This window comes from Sipha flava, unplaced genomic scaffold (genome assembly GCF_003268045.1).
Source record: "Sipha flava isolate LNK unplaced genomic scaffold, YSA_version1 239_pilon_pilon, whole genome shotgun sequence".
Taxonomy (NCBI): Eukaryota; Metazoa; Arthropoda; class Insecta; order Hemiptera; family Aphididae; genus Sipha; species Sipha flava.
The window spans coordinates 351,879-370,491 of record NW_020272883.1 but is presented as its reverse complement, the minus strand read 5'-3'; the positions used below and the strand labels follow the sequence as shown (position 1 = coordinate 370,491).

Here is an 18,613-nt window from a genome sequence, read left to right as displayed (position 1 = left end):
AAGTTAACTTGTTCGTATAGTTCAATATCTTTTTAAATTGATTTTCGTAATTGAATTCTTCACCACTGGAACAGAAAATTCATGGAATCTGTTAAAAATTAAATATTAAATATAATAAATTTAGTTAGTTTCATAAATAATTTATATATATATATATAACATACTCTGTAGTTCATTATTTTAAATCATTATGCAGTATTTTCATCTGTGACTGATGAATTTATTTATTATAGTGTGATATTTTGAAAATAATAAGTATCGAAATACGACGTAAAAGGCTAAACTAGAATGTTTGATGGTAATAGTTACATGGGGTTCGTGAGGCATTTTATCTATGTCAAACTGGGTGGGATGGTACAAGCTGTCCTATAACGACGGAAATAAAGAGGAATATGAGGGCGTGAGAAATAAATTGTCACGGGAAAAGAACTGTATACTCCTAACAAATCAATCTTCATCATTTTGAAGAAATGAAGAAATAAAAAAATAAAACAACTATAAAATACAAAACTTTTGATTTTTTCTGAATTTAAAACAAATGCTGGTTTTTAATATGTTTTTTAATATGTCTAGTACAAAATGACATATTGCAAGGTACCGAATTTTTTAAATTAAAATAACCATAATTATTATATCATTTTTTATTTCAATTTAACTGGGCCCTGGAGCATTGTAATTAATTACACGCATATAAAAGTATACAAGTTTTACTGTAAAAACAACTATTTGTTTTCACAAAACAAACAAAAACATACTATTATTTTAAATTATTTTTATAAAAGCATCATATATTTATAAAAATTATAAGTTACCTAATTACTTACACTCCATTAATTATTATTTCAAATTATAAAAGTTATAAATTATATATAGTGAATAAATATTTGAGAAATATAGTTATAATTTTATAAATATAACATCAGTGTAATTTAAACTATAGAGATACTCATTGAGGATGAGCTCGATAGGATGCAAAATATATGTGTGTTATTAATCTAATCGACTTTATATTATGTAAAATTGATAAACGTAGGTTATATCATGACATAAATTAATAAAAATTAATTACAAATATTTATTGAAAAAACCAAAATTAGGTCTGATATTATATATGATACATATTATAACAAAACTAAGTTCGTTTTAAGTTTGAACTAAGGAATTAAATATATTTTAAATAATTGTATTTCAACACTCGATGTCGACTGGCATATAGTTTTAATTAAATAAAATATATTAATAATTTATATACTAATTTATAACATTTAATAATATTATAAAACATGAATTATTAAAATTAAATAAGTTATTATAAGGTATTTTAGAAAAAGACACAATTTTTTTTTTTTTAAAAATTCAATTACATTAAAATGACCAGTTGAGAAATTTAACATAAATTGAATACAAAAAACTGTATGAAATTATTAAATGTAAAAAATAATTTTAAATTATGATTATATATTATATTTGAAATTTTAGAAGATATTTTAATTTAAATACACAAAACAACTTACAGTTTAAAACATTTTACTTTTACCTATTTATTTTTCATGTAACAATTAACTATATTATCAAAACTGACAAAGTTTTTATTTTTTGAGAAAGTAATCGAACTTGAAGTTTGATATTATTTGATGATATTTTTAATTAAAATTTTAATTTATTTATGATACTAAGAACGAAATTTAAAAATAACAACAAGAATATGAATGTAAATTATTAAATTTGACATTTTAATATAGTTATTAATAATAATAATCCGTTTGTAAATGAGACGTACAAATATTATTAAATTTTCTATATAACATAGTTATATTATACGAGTATAGTCATAAAAAATAATTTAAAGTTTCTTTTTGATAGAATTATGTTTCTAAAAACTTTTATAGTGCCATCGTCACTAAAAATTAATAATAATAATAATACTTTAAAACATTTATATGCTAATACGTCGGATATAACAGATATATTATTTGAACGTAATTATTTTATATAATATACACGTATTCAGAGTTTAAATAGTTCATTTGAAATTGATACCGTTTTAAGGCTTTGTTTGTTTTTATAAATTATTTGTAGTATAGAGCAGTATTAAAACACAACAATTTATTTAATAATATTTATTTAGTTTTAGGAAACCATGCGTTGGTGCTACCTCATGCTGTGACCTTTGACATGGTCACCGAAAAATGAAGACGTTGGCCGGCGCCATAATATTATGCATCATGCTCGTCATAATTTCCGGTGAGAAATAAAAGACAATACATGTTTTACTAATTATTCAAATATAACTACAAAATTATTATTATGTCAGTAAACAACCGAATTGATTAAAACACATTTTAATATAGATTGATAATATTTAACTCTAATTTTATGAAATTTTTAAAATTCAAATTTAATTTAATAAAATTTAATAAATTTAATATTAAATTTCACTCAACAGTTTCAATGAAAATAACACAGAAGCTTAGTTGAATTTTTGCATCTTTTTCTAAGGAATCCAATATGATATATAATAAAATAATATGCATTATGATTTCGTTAATGTCTTATTTCAACTATTTTTTTTGGTATCTATTTGTGCACTTAACCCACAATAATTTATCATAATAATTTCTATCTTATTATGAATTTTATTTCTTTAAAACATTTAATTGCAAAAAAAAAAAATTGTAAAATTTGACTGAATACAGAAACCCAAATATTTTCTTTATTGCTTCATTTACAAAACTGGCTGAAGAATATTTATGAAAATGTAACGTATTTTATTAGAATACGAATTGTAATCTTTTAAAGTATCATTGAGATGATACTATATGATACTATGTGTTACAATAGTATTCAAATGTAATAATAATTTATTTCTTTTGAAAAACAGTCCTAAGCGAAGGTTGGTAATGTTGAAATTATTAAAGATTTTAAATACTTTCAAAAAATAACAATATGACTTTTGAGAAATTTAAGCTTTGATTTAAGTTATGATTTTTCAACAATGTAATATACTTTTAGGTATTACAACACATAAATATAAAAAAAATGTACATATTAATTTATCTATGTATAAAAAGTCTATTCGATGTTTTCTTTTTTGACAAACAACACATATTTTTTCGCTCCTTTCGCGTTAAAAAAAAAATACATTTTTATGCTGTTTGAAATTATTAGTACTCGACATTTTAGCAAAAATGATATTTTTATTGTTTTCTATTATAATAATTTTTAAATGCAGCATTTTTAATTTTATATTCTGAAACTTAAAAGTTTCAACCATAAAGATGATATTAAGTAAGTTATCAGTACTGTTAAAAGTTCACTGACTGCAATACACATTTCATAAATTGAGGTTGTGGTTGAAAAAATAATATACTTGCATATCGCATAATAAAATAATTATAAATTAATTTAAAAATTTTTATTTTATCGTAGGCCTTAGCTGACAAAATAATTAAACTTTTCAATTTTCACGATTTACCATTTAAAAAAATATATATAATCGATTTGTAGAAAGAATATTAAAGAAATACAATTATTTACAATGATTCCAATAAATGCCCGAAATTAAAGAATAGGAAACTCATAATAAGAATCTTTTGTTCGACTTTATGGTAGAGAGGGTGAAAAAATAATCAAGATTGGTAGAAAGGCATAATAATGAATTTTTCGGAAATTCAATCTACTGTACGATAATTCTTAAAACCATTTTCTTGGTCGTACAGAATCAAGGGAATTTCCGAGTCAAGGGATTGCTTAACATAGGGGTTTCTATTGAACCACCCGTTTAAGTGTATATATTCGTTCCATCTTATTACGACTAATAGTCCTTTTAACCATCCAAACTTAACATGACTATTAATATTGGTATGCATTCGAATATAATACAGTAAACAATGTTTTCTTTGGCTAACATTTCTGGGGGAATCATAACAGGTAACAAAAAATTATAATATGTAACTGATAATGTTTTTTAAGTAAGTGTGTACGAGTATTCTTACAGAAATAATGTCCACAATTAATATTTATTTTTTATTTATTTATTTAGGTTTGGTTATAGGTTAGGTTAGATCTAACCTAACTTATATGATTGATTTTCGATATTGTTGAACAATTGAGTAAAAATAGTGATGAATCTCAGATAAATAATTAATGTCAGTTTAATTCATAATATTTTCTTATTGTTTATTTTAGGATCAGAGTAAAATGCAAAATGGAGAGTGCTTCATATTTTTTCTTATGATCATTGTTTTCAAATAGTAAAAATTAATTATTATCTCATAATAGCCCGGAAGGTATGCAAAATATCTCATTTTTTCGATTTCCTAAGTGTGTTAAAGTGGAGGGAGGATAGAAAAATGAAAATACTTCAGAGAACATAATAAATATAGACATAATGTATAGTTATTGTTTTAAAAAGTTATAAATATTAATTACTTATGTTTTTTAGATTTCAATAATTTTATGTATAAAAAAAATGTATGGCGTTCATGGTTATTTATTTTTTGTACATTGTTGTAATTTATCGTCTGCCAAATACATGTATTCTATTGAAAAGAAATGTATACAACTACATTTTTATTACTTGATATTTTCTTTATATCTCGAAAAATAAATCATAAAAATATAAAGAAACTGCCAAAAATAATATCTTAATGTCTATACATATTAAATGCATATTTTTTACAAATAAAATAAACTAAGTAGGTAGTATGTATAGGTTATACATTGTATACTATAATTTAACTTGTTTAAAATTGTGTACTTAACTCAGTGTTCAAATATTTGTTTAATTAACCTAATCAGTTTTACAATTTTCCAGTGCATTCAAAGAACAAAAAAGCTAAAATAAAATAAAGCCAAAGAAAGAGAAGATATAAAACTACTGAAATGTTCTAACATTTTATAATACTTACCGTCTCTTACAGTACAGTAAAAAATAAGAGGGAATAAATTAAATAATTCTGGCCAAAAAGTGACAAAATATTATGTAAATTATACATAAAATGTTTGAGGTTTTTTGAAATCTAATTATTACTTGATTTTGTGTTTTAAATTAATTCTTTGAGTTTCAAAAATTAAATTTAATAAGTGTAGTATAAAATAAGAATACTAAAAATTTGTTACAATATAATCTATAATTTATAGTTGATAGATTATAATATGCATTATATTTTATTTTAAAAAATAATACAGGAAATAATAATAAAGGAATCAAATAGTTCTCAAAAATGATAATTTTTAATGAAATAATTGTATCAATTGTTATTATTTATAATATTAGGTAATCATTGTTTTGTTTTAATAACTGTTACATATTATTTATTACTTAAAAATATTAATGAATTTTTTACAGGATGTTCGATGAATCCGGACGCAAAAAGGCTGTATGATGACCTTTTGTCTAACTACAACAAACTCGTAAGACCTGTGCTCAATAATACTGATCCACTACCAGTTCAGATTAAGCTCAAACTATCACAACTCATCGATATTGTAAGTTTTAACTATGATTTTGATATGATTTAAGTATTCAGTTCAACTTAGTTCATAGGCAACTAAATAGTAATATATTATTAAGTAGGCAATATACATATACGTAAAAAATATATAAACATTTTTTTATTTAACTACAAACATTTAGGATTTGCTGATATAGGTGAGCGATTTGTTTTATATAAAATTAAACGTCGCGTATAAGTGTAATGCCATTTATTAAAAATAAAATATATAAATGAACCCAAAGATTTGTTATATTTCAAAAATTGCACACGTAATAGTATAAATTTGATAATAGGCTGTTACAATAAAATTTGGAAAACAGTGTATTTGTATTTGATACATAATTGTTCACGGTTTTAATACTATAACTATACCTATTGATAAAAACTAATAAATAAAAAGTTTGATGATATTGTTCTTATAATTATTAGTTTTATCAACAAAATAAATTGCATGTAATAAAATTCGAATTCGAGTGAAATATTTATTTAATTTTTACTTTCATTTTATTTATGTTTACGTATGAACGATGGAATAGAGATTTCGATAAAGCTTTTTCACTTGATATACGTAACGATTGCAATTTGTAATCAGCTTTTTAAAAATTTACTTCATCGGTATATTTCAAAATTCGACTTGAAAAAGAATAATTTCATTCCAAATTTTTTATCGAAGGCACTTATTAAAAAATAATGATAATTTACTCTACGTGAATACACGTATAATATCAAAACACAGTTTTTATACCAATTTTCAATTAATTAATCTTTAGCATAATTACACACTTGTATTAAACAGCAATACAATAATTTTTAATAAGCGTTAGCGTTATAAAATAATATATATACATGACATTAATTTGCTTAAAACGATCGATCAATGAGTAAAATATTTGCTTTTAGAAAAGTAAGCAAAGTGATTGCACGTCATTGTTGTATGTAGGATATAATTAACATATGCGTAACCTTCGTTTTGACAGGACAACAACTTACCCATAAGTATTTTTTATAAAGTAAATTTCATTAGTAAACAATTTGTTTTACGTTTTTCAAACAACGTACTTCAAATTTAATTTTTAGTTTCAACCGAATGTTATAGAATGAATATTAATAGTAATGTTATGTTATTTCAACTGATATGCATCCAATAATGTAATATGACAGCTGATATTATGCAATTTACATTATTTTACCAATATACGTGATATGGGAAACAAATAATCTTATTAAATTTAATTAAATTAAATATATTTGCTACAAAAGGTAAAATTTCAATGATTTACTATTTTAAGTACAGTTCTCGTCACATTTTATTCACCTATAAACAGATTAATTATACAATTTAAGCATTTTATTGTTGTTTACAATTTAAAATATTAAAAAATATTTTATGAAAATCAACAATTTTATTATTTTCTATAAACATGTGATGGTTATTTTCCCATTGATATTATATTTAATAATATACAATATATATATAGTATATATATATATATATATATATATATATATATATATATATAGTATAATGTATGTATTATACATATTTTCATATTTTACAATGTTTCGGTGAAATTCTCATGAAATAATAAATACTGAATCTTGAATCTTCTAGATTTTAAATGGAACAAAAGAGATATTGTACAAACAACAGTATGGAAATTTTTTTTTCTTAGAATACTTTTTCGAATACGAGTAGAAGCTGAAAAAGTTTGAAATGGCCTTTTTCAAACTAAACACAGATTTTACATTAAAGAGGTTATTTTTCAAATTCCCTGTACTTAAAAAAAAAAAAAAAAATGGAGGAAATCATCGAAATCAGTAATAGCGATGAGGAAATAATAAGAAACTCCATTTCTTTTTTTAACAAAACTTTACCAGTTTTAAGTAAACGAAATTTAAAATCAATTTTAAATATGAAATGTGATGATTTACGCTTTTTAATTAAAAAATAGTATACAACCAATGTATCTCATGTTTAGATGAAAAAACCGAATTTAAGGTATTAAATTACAAATTAAATTTTGGCTATAGATATTTTTTTATTTAACGCTTTTATAATCTCCTAATTTTATTTAATTATAAATTTTATTTGAGGTACTGGAATTAAAAAGAAAAAAATTAATTAATTAAGGTTATCTTGATATTAATTTATATAAATTTATTGATATATTCGATCACAACTTATACTTCTTATTTGAAATAATAATGATATTAATGTTAACATGGTTATAATTTCAATACCTATTTTTGTATTATGAAAACTATTTAAAAAAAAAATTATAGTTATCATTTTATTGTAATATTAAATGATAAATACGAGTAGGTATAATATAACATAAAAATAATTAGATTCAATTATTAATTCTATGTATTGTAAAATGCTATATGTGCATACTAACTTCTAGTAGATCTAAGCAATAAGTAATAATAGTCTAGCAATAAAATATTTGCTAATTAATTTGTTTCAAAATAATATCCTTTATTGCCTTACATTTTTTTTCAATTAAAATAAACTAATATATATTTTATCTGTCAAAATATTTATGTTGATTGTGGTTTCAATTATTCAAGTTCATTGTCATATCAAAATGCGTAATTTTTTATTTATTTTTTGAAATTAAGGTTCCATAATATAACCTTGATTAATATTATAATTTAAAATAATATAATTTGTACAATAAGCAGAAATTAAAATTTATTAATTTCATCATCATTGTTGAAATGTAATAGTGGTTATTATTATTTTATTATTTATTTATCTTTTAATGTAATATTATTACGTTACGTTCAAAATATAACATTGATTTGGATGATTTTCCACTAATCTCAGGCATATTATATCAACTTATATCAATGTATATTATTTATATAAAATAACAAAATTCAAATTGTTTGTCCTTTAGTTATTATTTATGAAAACAGTTTTATCTATGACAATTGTATTTCATACAGTTTATGTTGAAAAATGAAAAACTTTTCCATATTCTTTCAATTTTTCTTTGTAATGAATATGAAGATATTGAATCCGTTAAAACGGAAATTACATCTGTTTGTAGTGACAAAGATAAATCGAAAATGGGCCATACAAAATATATTTCCATTTATATATCCACACATTATGTACTCATACATTATACTACTATAACGACATGCAAAGTACCTGATTTAAGAAAAATCAAGTAAAACGTGAGAATGGAAAATTCCAAAACTCAATAAGTAGGTATCTTAAATATCATTTTCAATAATGAAACTAAATCAAATAAATAACTATTTATTATTTAATTAAATAATTATCCGCTTTAGTTAATTCAAATCATAGTTTTGAGAGTATTTTTAAAAATGTAATATTACATTATTTACACGGAATTTTCCGAACAGCATATCGAAGAAAAAAAAATTAAACACTCATTAAATGTATTAATGATGGATTGAACTAAGATTTTTTTTTAGATTGATCTATTATAATAGTAATTTTACTGTCACAAAATTGATTAGTTTTTCTTAGTGTTTCGATAATCCGTAAAGCCATGAAAACCAAAAATAACTTATTGACAGCGACAAACGTTATTATTCTGTAATCTATTAAGATTAAATTTGATAATTTGCTTAAATAAATGCAATAATAAATTCCAAAATATAATGATAATGATATTATAATATATTATTATATGATAATATAATGATATTTATTAAAATTATCATAATAATTAACTTATAGCAGAAATAAAATGTATTATATAAAAACATTAAATTTTCTTATGTAGCTAAAAATAAAAATACTGTTTTTTAATAAATCGAATTCATTATTTTATTCATGAGCATTATTAAACACTATTACTAAAGAATTTTGAAAATATCCTACCTACGTAATGCATTTATTTGGATGTACTGACATTTTTAAATGTACTACAAGTGGAAAATATTGTAATTAAAATTGTGATTTTTATCCAACTTACCAAAATATTAAAATTAATATTGACATTTTTTAAAAATAATCAACCCAATTACCTTTTATAGTTTATTAACTATTTGTTTCAGAATTTAAAGAATCAAATTATGACGACGAACTTATGGGTAGAACAGGTAAGAATTATAAAAAGGAACAACTTTTTATTATAATGAAGTAACACACTAAATTTGTATTATTATTTTATTGAATTAATTTTTTATAATTTACTAGTAAATTACTGTATTAAATAAATTGCTTTTAATTTTAATTAAAAAATTAATTATTTCTTTTAGATTTGATAAATCAAAACAACTCATAAGTAAATATTTTGATTTTAATCAAATCGATTCAACATTTTAGCTAATTTATTGATATTATAATGTTTTTAAATTACAATTTTTAATATAAGTGTTTTATTTTGTGTGATTATTGTGATTATTCTACATTATTTTATAAAAAAAATAATAAAAAAATTAAAAACAGTTAGATTATTAACTCAATTTTAAAATTTGCATTAATTTCATACATTATTTGACAGTATTACTTATGTTATATATTCCATGAAAATAATCAGTATTATAAAATTTCATTTTAAAAAATGAAATCAATCAATGTCAGTATGATACTTGAAAAATCTTTTAGATCTACATTCAAAATGAGCTTATAAAAATTACTCGAAAAAAAATATAAAGTTTTTAACAAACTGCAATAATATAATATAGGTTTGTTGATAAGATTTTTTTTTAAATGTAGAATTATTACTACTTGATTATTATAAATATATATATATTTAATTTCTATACCATAAAAATGGTTACTTTTCTTTACAATTTAACAATTATATGTATTCTGTCAGATCTGTAATTTTACTTTTATTGGTACCTATTTTTATTTTATTTATATTTATCTACTAATTTCCATAAACTATTCTTATTGTTTTGCGTTGTAATAGATTGAATATACATAATTAAAAAAAAAAAAATAATAGTAACAATTATTGAATAATAGAGTAAAACATTGTTTTCTTTTTTATTTCCCCAGTATTGGTATGATTATAAACTAACGTGGAATCCTAAAGAATATGGTGGTGTCGAAGGGTTACACGTACCTTCAGAACACGTTTGGAGACCAGACATTGTTCTCTATAACAAGTAAGTTTCTCTGACCCTATTATAACGGAATCACGCACATATTATGTTTATAATCAATTCAATGTATAAATTTAAAGTGCTGATGGGAATTTTGAAGTAACGTTAGCTACCAAAGCTATGCTTCATTATAGTGGTCGGGTTGAATGGAAACCTCCAGCTATTTACAAGTCTTCCTGTGAGATAGACGTAGAATTTTTCCCATTTGACGAACAAACATGTGTGATGAAATTCGGCTCGTGGACCTATGACGGTTTCCAGGTATTACGCACAGATTATTTATTTTTATATTTCAGAATAATATTATTGTATTTTAGTTTGTAACAAATAAATATTTATTATGAATCTTACATATTTGATTTATAAGCTGCTGTTGGCGTTTTTGATAGTAATTTTAAACAGTTATAATACACAATGTATGTGAAAAAATATACATTTACATCGATATCATATTTTTATGAAAAATAAGACTACTATAAAATTATTTATGTAATTGGTAAAGTAGGTATCTAATATATCTAACTTAAAGCAAATACATACTTACCTTATAATTTTAGTACATAGTAATGTTGAGTATAACTGTTACATTTTGTATTTATCATCATACAAAAATAACAAATTATAAATTATCACGAATGAAATAATCCTCGCTGACTAATATTTCCAACAGCAGCTCTACGTACGCTAAAGTACAACATGATCAATAGCCAAAATTAAAAACACCATTCTTAGTTCTGAGATAATATGTACAATTTCGAGCGTAATAGTAATAAGTTTTTTCCTTTTAATGTGTTTTTATTTTTTTTTTTTTGCAAACACCTTTCTTTCCCTACAAGGTATAATATATATTATAGTATGGTTGTACGCAATTTCTGGGAAACTCTATTGATCTTCATTAGCTTTCTCAAATACTTGTGTTGAGATTGTTAAGGAGGAACGTACGAACGTGAGAAGTTCGTTAATTACATAGCGCAGATGTTTTGGTCATACAGTTCTTATTCCGTCAAGTCGACGAGTATTTGTTAGGTTAAGTCGAGCCTCATTAAGTTACTTCGATATAATCGGAATAAATAAAGTTTAGTGCTACGCACATAGTAGGGCGTTTCGAAAATGATTTTCATATAAAAAAAAAAAAAAAAAAAAAAAAAATGAAAACTGGTTAACCGTCATAATGATATTTGCAAATAATTACAGTTTTTCCTTTATCAAATACTTTAATAATTTTTAAACTTTAGAATCAGTAGGCCAGTTGTGTAGTTATTTCATATATAAATCATACATTTATTAAAAAACAATATATAGTTAAAATATCGAATTGTGATTAATCATAATAAAATATTTTGTATTTAATTTTATTATATTTTAATGGATCATTTTTAATTAAAGATAGTTTGAAGTTTCATTGTTATGTTTATTCACCTTGGTAAATATTATTTCACATTTCGGTATTGACTTAACAGGCTATTTATATATAAATATATTAATTCACATTGAATATTGGTTTAATGAACATGTAAAATTATCGCTTTAGGCTACAATCGATTTCAAATTACACTATGTACCACATCGTATAGAATTCTAGTATAATCAATAATCTCTCAATAATTTTATGTAGTTATACATGAACGTTTGTGTACACATTAAAATTAAAGCTCTAGAAAAACTCTCTCAAAACTGATTATTGTTTATAATTTGATTAAAACGTGAATATTTCTAAAAAAATACATAACACCATTGATAAAAAATGTTATCAAAGAATAAACTCAACAAATGAAATAAATAAAATGTTTGCATAATATTAATAATTAATTTTGTGTTTGTACACTGCCTCAGTTAGAGTTGAGAACAATCTGGTAACAGCAAGTTTTGAACAACTAAAATACAACATAGTTTGAAATAAGTTCTGTATGGTTAAAATGATAACAAAAAGTTATATATTTATAAATATAATGTATTTTTCCATCTTAATAACAATTGAATACATACAATAACAAACATTTCTATTTAAAAACTGATCTTAGTAAAGTATATAATATAAAAACAATTTTATTAAAGTACATTATATCGTTAGTGTTATAATATTCTCCAATATTATTTTGTATAATTTAAAACAAATCATTAATACGTTTTAAACTAATAAACCGGTTTTTTTTAAGAGAAAATAAATAATTTAGTTCAATTCAATAATCTATTCGATTTATTGTTTTATTAGTTGTATAATATGTGCCCCATGTTTCTCATTAAATTTTTTGGGGGAAATTTAAAAGGTGGCCAAATATTATTCGTCTACTTCTAAGTGTACAAAAAGCACTTTGTTTTATTACTTTTCTTTTTCCTGTTCATGTGGTTCGAATATTTAGGCAAGAAAAACTTAATATCGCTAACAAGTTCAATAACTCAAAGGGGATCGTGTTTTAGTGTTTCCGAACAAAAGTTGCATAATGAATTAAATCTCAAAGCGTTTTTCTTTATAGTACCCTGATAATTTTCAAACTTAGTGTGCAACTGACGTCCAAATCGATTTTACATCCCTGTCCCCTATTTTAGTTTACTAGTTATGTTAAGACAAATTATCAGTTGTTTTTATACATAATACGAACTTGATTTAAATTTTACCTACATACATGATTTAGTTGAATTTTAATACGAATTGAACGAGTATTATTATTACCAACGTACTATTTCATTTAAATATATTTATTTGACCATTTTTTTTTTAATTTTTTTTTATTTTATTTTAAATAGTGTAAGACTATGATTTGTATTATAATTTTTGTTTTTCTGTTTTGTTTTAGTTTACTATTATTAGATAGCCTAAAAATCAAATTACATTATCAAACATATTGAATGTTGAATATTATATATTTTTTTGATATGTAGGAATTCATACTTTATGTACAATTCATATTTTAAATCAAGTTAATTAATACAACCTTAGTTTCTTTTTTATTAAATAAAGTTTCATTTTTGAGATACATAAAATACTTTGTTTTAATAATATTAGAAAATGTTATTGGTAGATATATATAATTCACGTTATTTTATGTAACGTTTTATTATGAAATAACATTTTTTTATTTTGAGCTTACAGTAATATAGAGTTTATTACGGAAACTTAAGTACTCTAAGTAGCGTATTTATATTAATCAAAATATCTTTATATAGCATTTATTTGGTTTACGTGAACGTTATAAAGCACAATGTGTTTATTTTATTTATACTTGTATTTTTGGCTTGAATTTTTTTAACAACAGTATGTTATTTATTTTTAAATTATCCTGTTTGAAGTGAAGCATGATAGATTGTATCCATTTTATAATATGCGTTATGTCAAATATGAATGAAGACATACTAACAATCGCTTCTCAGATAACTATATTTATACTTTTATACTTCTTTGATAGATTACTACTACGTCTCAACTCCCGAGATATTGGATACGAGTAATTTTGTAACCTATCAATATCGACATGTCTAAATTTCAAAAATATATTTTTTCGAAATTTTATAAATGCTTACTGATCTCATAAATTAAAGATTAGTTTTCAGTTAAAACAAAAACCAAAACGAAACTACAACTAAATCAAAAAATTCTCCATTTTTGAAATTTTATTTCGTTTAACTATTGTTATTAAAAATAATATTTTGATTTGATTCAAAATTATGTTAGTTATTTTCAGTATGATTATTCAATACGATTTCTATGATTAATGTCTAATTATGTAATTTAATTAAGATTAATGTTAAGATCGTTTAGAACACGTGCCTATTACTAGTTGAAATTATTTTTTAAATGTTTTTTTTGCGCACTGTTTAATATATATTTGACGATTAGAGTACTAGCACTTTGTTATCTCTTATATGACTGCCATTATTTTGGTTATACATTTTAACAGAGCCCAAGCTAGAAAGAGAGAAAGCGAACGGTTCGATAAAAGGGCTGTTTCTCCTCGTTTATCCTTTCTTCTTGTTTCACCACTCAACCCTTCTTATCCACTCTTCACTTTCTGCAAGATATTCGATTGAATCCCACTTTTCACGAAGGTACACACGTATGTAGAAAGTTTTGGTCACCCAATACGTTATAAATAGAGAAGAAATAATATCAGTCCTCTTTACCTACTTATTTTCTCTCTTTATTTTCCTTTTATTTTTATTTTTCTCTCAGTTTCTTTTGACTGTCTCCAAAAGTGATTGAAAATGTTTAATCGACATATCTTTATTATATGTATTAATTTATCTGTTACTTAACTTCATAACCTAAAAAAAAAAATTATAGTAAAACTTCCAATAACGGTCACCTATATAGGACAGTTGCCTCTATGTAACGGTCAATTTTTTTGGTCTCATCGTGTAGAAAAATACATTAAGACCTCTATATAATGGGCACTCTTATTAACGGTCAAAATTTAAAAATATTTCAAATGGAAGATGAAAAAATGTTAAATTATTTATCTTATTAGAGCTTAGTTGATAGTGTGGTGAACACTGATCTATGACAATGTATTTTATCATGTTTCATTAGTGTTCAGTGCATATATACTATTGAAACTCAATCTCTTAGTCTAAACGAAAATATCTAATTTAAGTGGAAAAAATCAAATTGTTAAATTTTTACCAAAAATAAAATCTGAGTACATGCATCATAGCAGATGAATTTGAAATAGGAATAGTTCATCAATTTGATAAAAAAAAAAAATTATTTTTTTAAAATTATGAAAATCCAACGGTAATAACCAAATTAAAACTATTAAACCGAATCAGTCAATATTAAAAAACCAATTAATTTTTGGTGAACAATTAGTTAATATATCATCTCATATGAAAAATGGTTATTTCTATAAAAATTGTTTTATGTTAGATTTAAGAATTCCACATTAAATATACAATTAATTTATTAAATATTATATATTCCTTATAAAAGTATCCAACTATACTATATATTAAAAAAAATTAATCAGTAATATAAAATGAAGAGTATAATTTAAAAGAAAGTTTAATGTTTGAAAATAATTCTTAATATAAGGACCGAAAAAGTTATACATATATTTATAATATTTCGTCAATTTAACTTCGAAGAAAAAAAGAAAGAACATTAATAATAAATGTATTTTATAAAAATATTGGAATAGAAAATTGTACTAAATTATTACTACTACTTAAATTTTTTTATTCAGCTGTATTTATTTTATTGATTTTTAAAATCCTAAAAATTGTATTAAATTAATTTATATTATGTATCTAGTGATATTTATATCCTTGATAAAATAACATGTATTTCATACAGAAAAATAAAATCTATATTATATACATATATATCCAAGTTGGTACGCTGCTATTAAATTATAGAAACATGTCTACTGCATTAAAACACTGAACGTTAGCAAAGATGAAATATCTACTCCGACAAACGTTGAACTTATCAAACTATGAATATGTTAAAACATGGATATCTCTAAGACGATTTTTCAAACAAGTTTCATCGGTAATTTATTTATTTTATTTTTTTTTTTTTGAATTATTAATACTAACTTATCTATAATTTACTAAAAATTATACTAATAACAGTTATTCGAAGTAGAATTTTTAAACACAAAGCAATTGTAACTGTATAATATATACAACAGATATTCAGGTATAAATCGTTTAAACATGGATTTGATTACGTTTTGATGATAACTGTGAATGTTTTAATCGAAAAAAATATCTATTAGCTGATCGGTGAAAAAATTAAAAGCATTTGAAAAATAAACATTACTCGTATTAGTCTCAACGAATATTAGAGAGTACATGCAAATATTGAACCGGAACCTTTGAAAAATGTTTATAATTTCAATAACAATATGAACCGTTGCGTTTCCCTTCTAACGTTTTCCTTTGGCGTACTTCTCTTTTCTTTTTTTAATACGTCACGGTATTTCTCGGACGGTAGCGTCATCAATATTCATGAAAACCGGGTCATTCCGTCTCCTCTTGTCAACGTTAAACGTCGGCTTTCATTGCAAACGTATTCGTTCGCTCATTGATCTCGTCCAAAACCTTTCCCCTCCGCTCACGCCCGGACCACAGCCGCCGGCAGCCCTTGAATATTAAAACGTACATCCATCTATATTAGCGGAACATCCGTCGAACTTGATTCCCCGACGCGGAATGATGACGAGGCGTCACACGCTCATAAATCGAACACGTAGCGACATCGACGATATTACGTCAAAGGGTAAGAAAAAAAAAAAAAAAAATTTGTCGTTGGTTACGAAAAACACATAAACAGCGAAGCGCGCGCGTATCAGGAACAAAACAACCCATTTCGAATCGATCACGAACGGAAATATTCCCGACCCGGGGGACCAGATCGATAAACGCGTTTCAACGTCCACGCTCTCACGTCGGCTTCTGCGATGTACGCGGTCGGACCAACACGTACGTTTCGATGTTATCATACGTCGCGGCGGTGAAAACAGATTTTTCTCATGGACCGTGTAGCGTTCAGGTGCGAAACGTGTGCTGGAAAAATTGTACGCGACGACCCGCGTCGTCCGTAGACATTTGTCTGCGCGTGCCGCAGTGTCACTGGTCGGCGACGACGCAACGTTTTGACATCTCCGAGGTAAGACTTTGATCGTTCAACGTCCTCGCACTCGTCCACCGACGGGGGCGTGTAGATCAATAAGAGTTTTGTTTGATTTTTTTCTTTTTTTTCCGTAGGTTTAGGTTAGGATCAGGCTTTAGGCGCTACCGCTACCGATTTTTGGCGCTTACGGTTTTCGCGTGCGAACGATCGGAGTTCGGAACAGATATCTAAAAGCAATGTCGTGTAGCGTTCGGGAAACGCGTCTTAGCGAAAGCCGACGCGTAATCAATTCAAATCCGTCATCCTATATCGTTAACGGAGTAACACAGCGGTTCTCGACCTTTTCGAGTCCGCGGCCCACTACAATGTCACCAGTACGTTTAACGACCCTTTTCAGAGTCTCTAACACACGGTTCCGCGTCGTAAAAAGACGATCTGTACGCGTTCGTACCTATTCAGATTAGAAAAAAATTGAATATACATTTTCTCGCGTCTTAGGTTCATAATATTCTCCCGGCTCGTGGCATTCCACCTATCGGTAAACTGCTTTCCTTTCTGCACTCGGCACGGTGGCGATGTTTAGCGCGGTTTTTCGCACATCCTAATGGCATGTCGTTCGCTTTCAGACTCTCGCCTCGGTCTATTCAAATTTCTTCGCCGACATGATATTTATCCGTTAGATCCTTCAGTTCTGAATTCCAATCGTTTTAAGTGTTTTAAGTTTTTTAAGATCCGCTGGGTTCCTAATTTGGTTTAATGTTTATTTATTTATTCCGATTTCTTTTACTTCATTTTATTTTTGTTTAATTTTTTCTGTTACCCTTATATTTCTTATTTTCTGCACGCTTTTTACGTATTTTTTTTTTTTTTAACAAGAGTTAAGCTCTAATGATTTAGTGATTAAAAATTTTTAATAAAAAAAATAAATAAATAAATAAATACACATCAATCGAAGACAAACGGACGCGACTTCTCTTGTCGCGAGTTGAGATCGAGCCGGTCGCCGTCAGCCGTCAACCGATACCGTTACCCGTTGCCGTCGGTCGAGCGCGAAACGACGACCGCGACCGCGACCGCGGTACACTCGAACACCTCTGCCGCCGCGACGAGGTCGAACGTGTTAGGCGGCCGGGCGTTTGGTGTACGGGAACCGGGACAGCGCGGAGCGCAACGAGTCGCGGTACAACGCGCACAGTGCTGCGGTCCAGGACAGGAACGCGGACACCAGCGTGACGAACGCGTAGAAGTACACGTTCGGCGTGTCCGTGTCGTCGGCCGCGCCGCCGTCCGCGTCGTAGTCGTCGGCGGCCGCGACCGCGTGCTCGAGACGCCGCGCGGCCAACGACGCGCCCCACAGCGCCGGGTACCAACGACCGGTGGCGGCCGCGGGCGTCACCAGCGGCAGCACGGACTCGACCACCCACGAGCGGATCGCGCGAACGCGTCC

General features: G+C 25.7%; 1 protein-coding gene across 3 annotated transcripts in view; it reads left to right on the top strand.

The window, feature by feature from the left end:
* Positions 1-2,189: 2,189 nt before the first annotated feature.
* Positions 2,190-18,613, top strand: part of LOC112683995 (acetylcholine receptor subunit alpha-like) — a 24,356-nt gene continuing 7,932 nt past the window's right edge. For 2 of the 3 annotated variants that reach the window (XM_025555275.1, XM_025555276.1), the window contains exons 1-5: positions 2,190-2,244; positions 5,351-5,490; positions 9,537-9,581; positions 10,489-10,598; positions 10,676-10,856. In XM_025555275.1, the coding sequence (XP_025411060.1) occupies positions 2,190-2,244; positions 5,351-5,490; positions 9,537-9,581; positions 10,489-10,598; positions 10,676-10,856 (531 nt within the window). Of the gene's footprint in view, positions 2,245-5,350; positions 5,491-8,585; positions 8,715-9,536; positions 9,582-10,488; positions 10,599-10,675; positions 10,857-18,613 lie in introns of those variants that run through there. The other variant, XM_025555277.1, reaches the window with a different exon arrangement.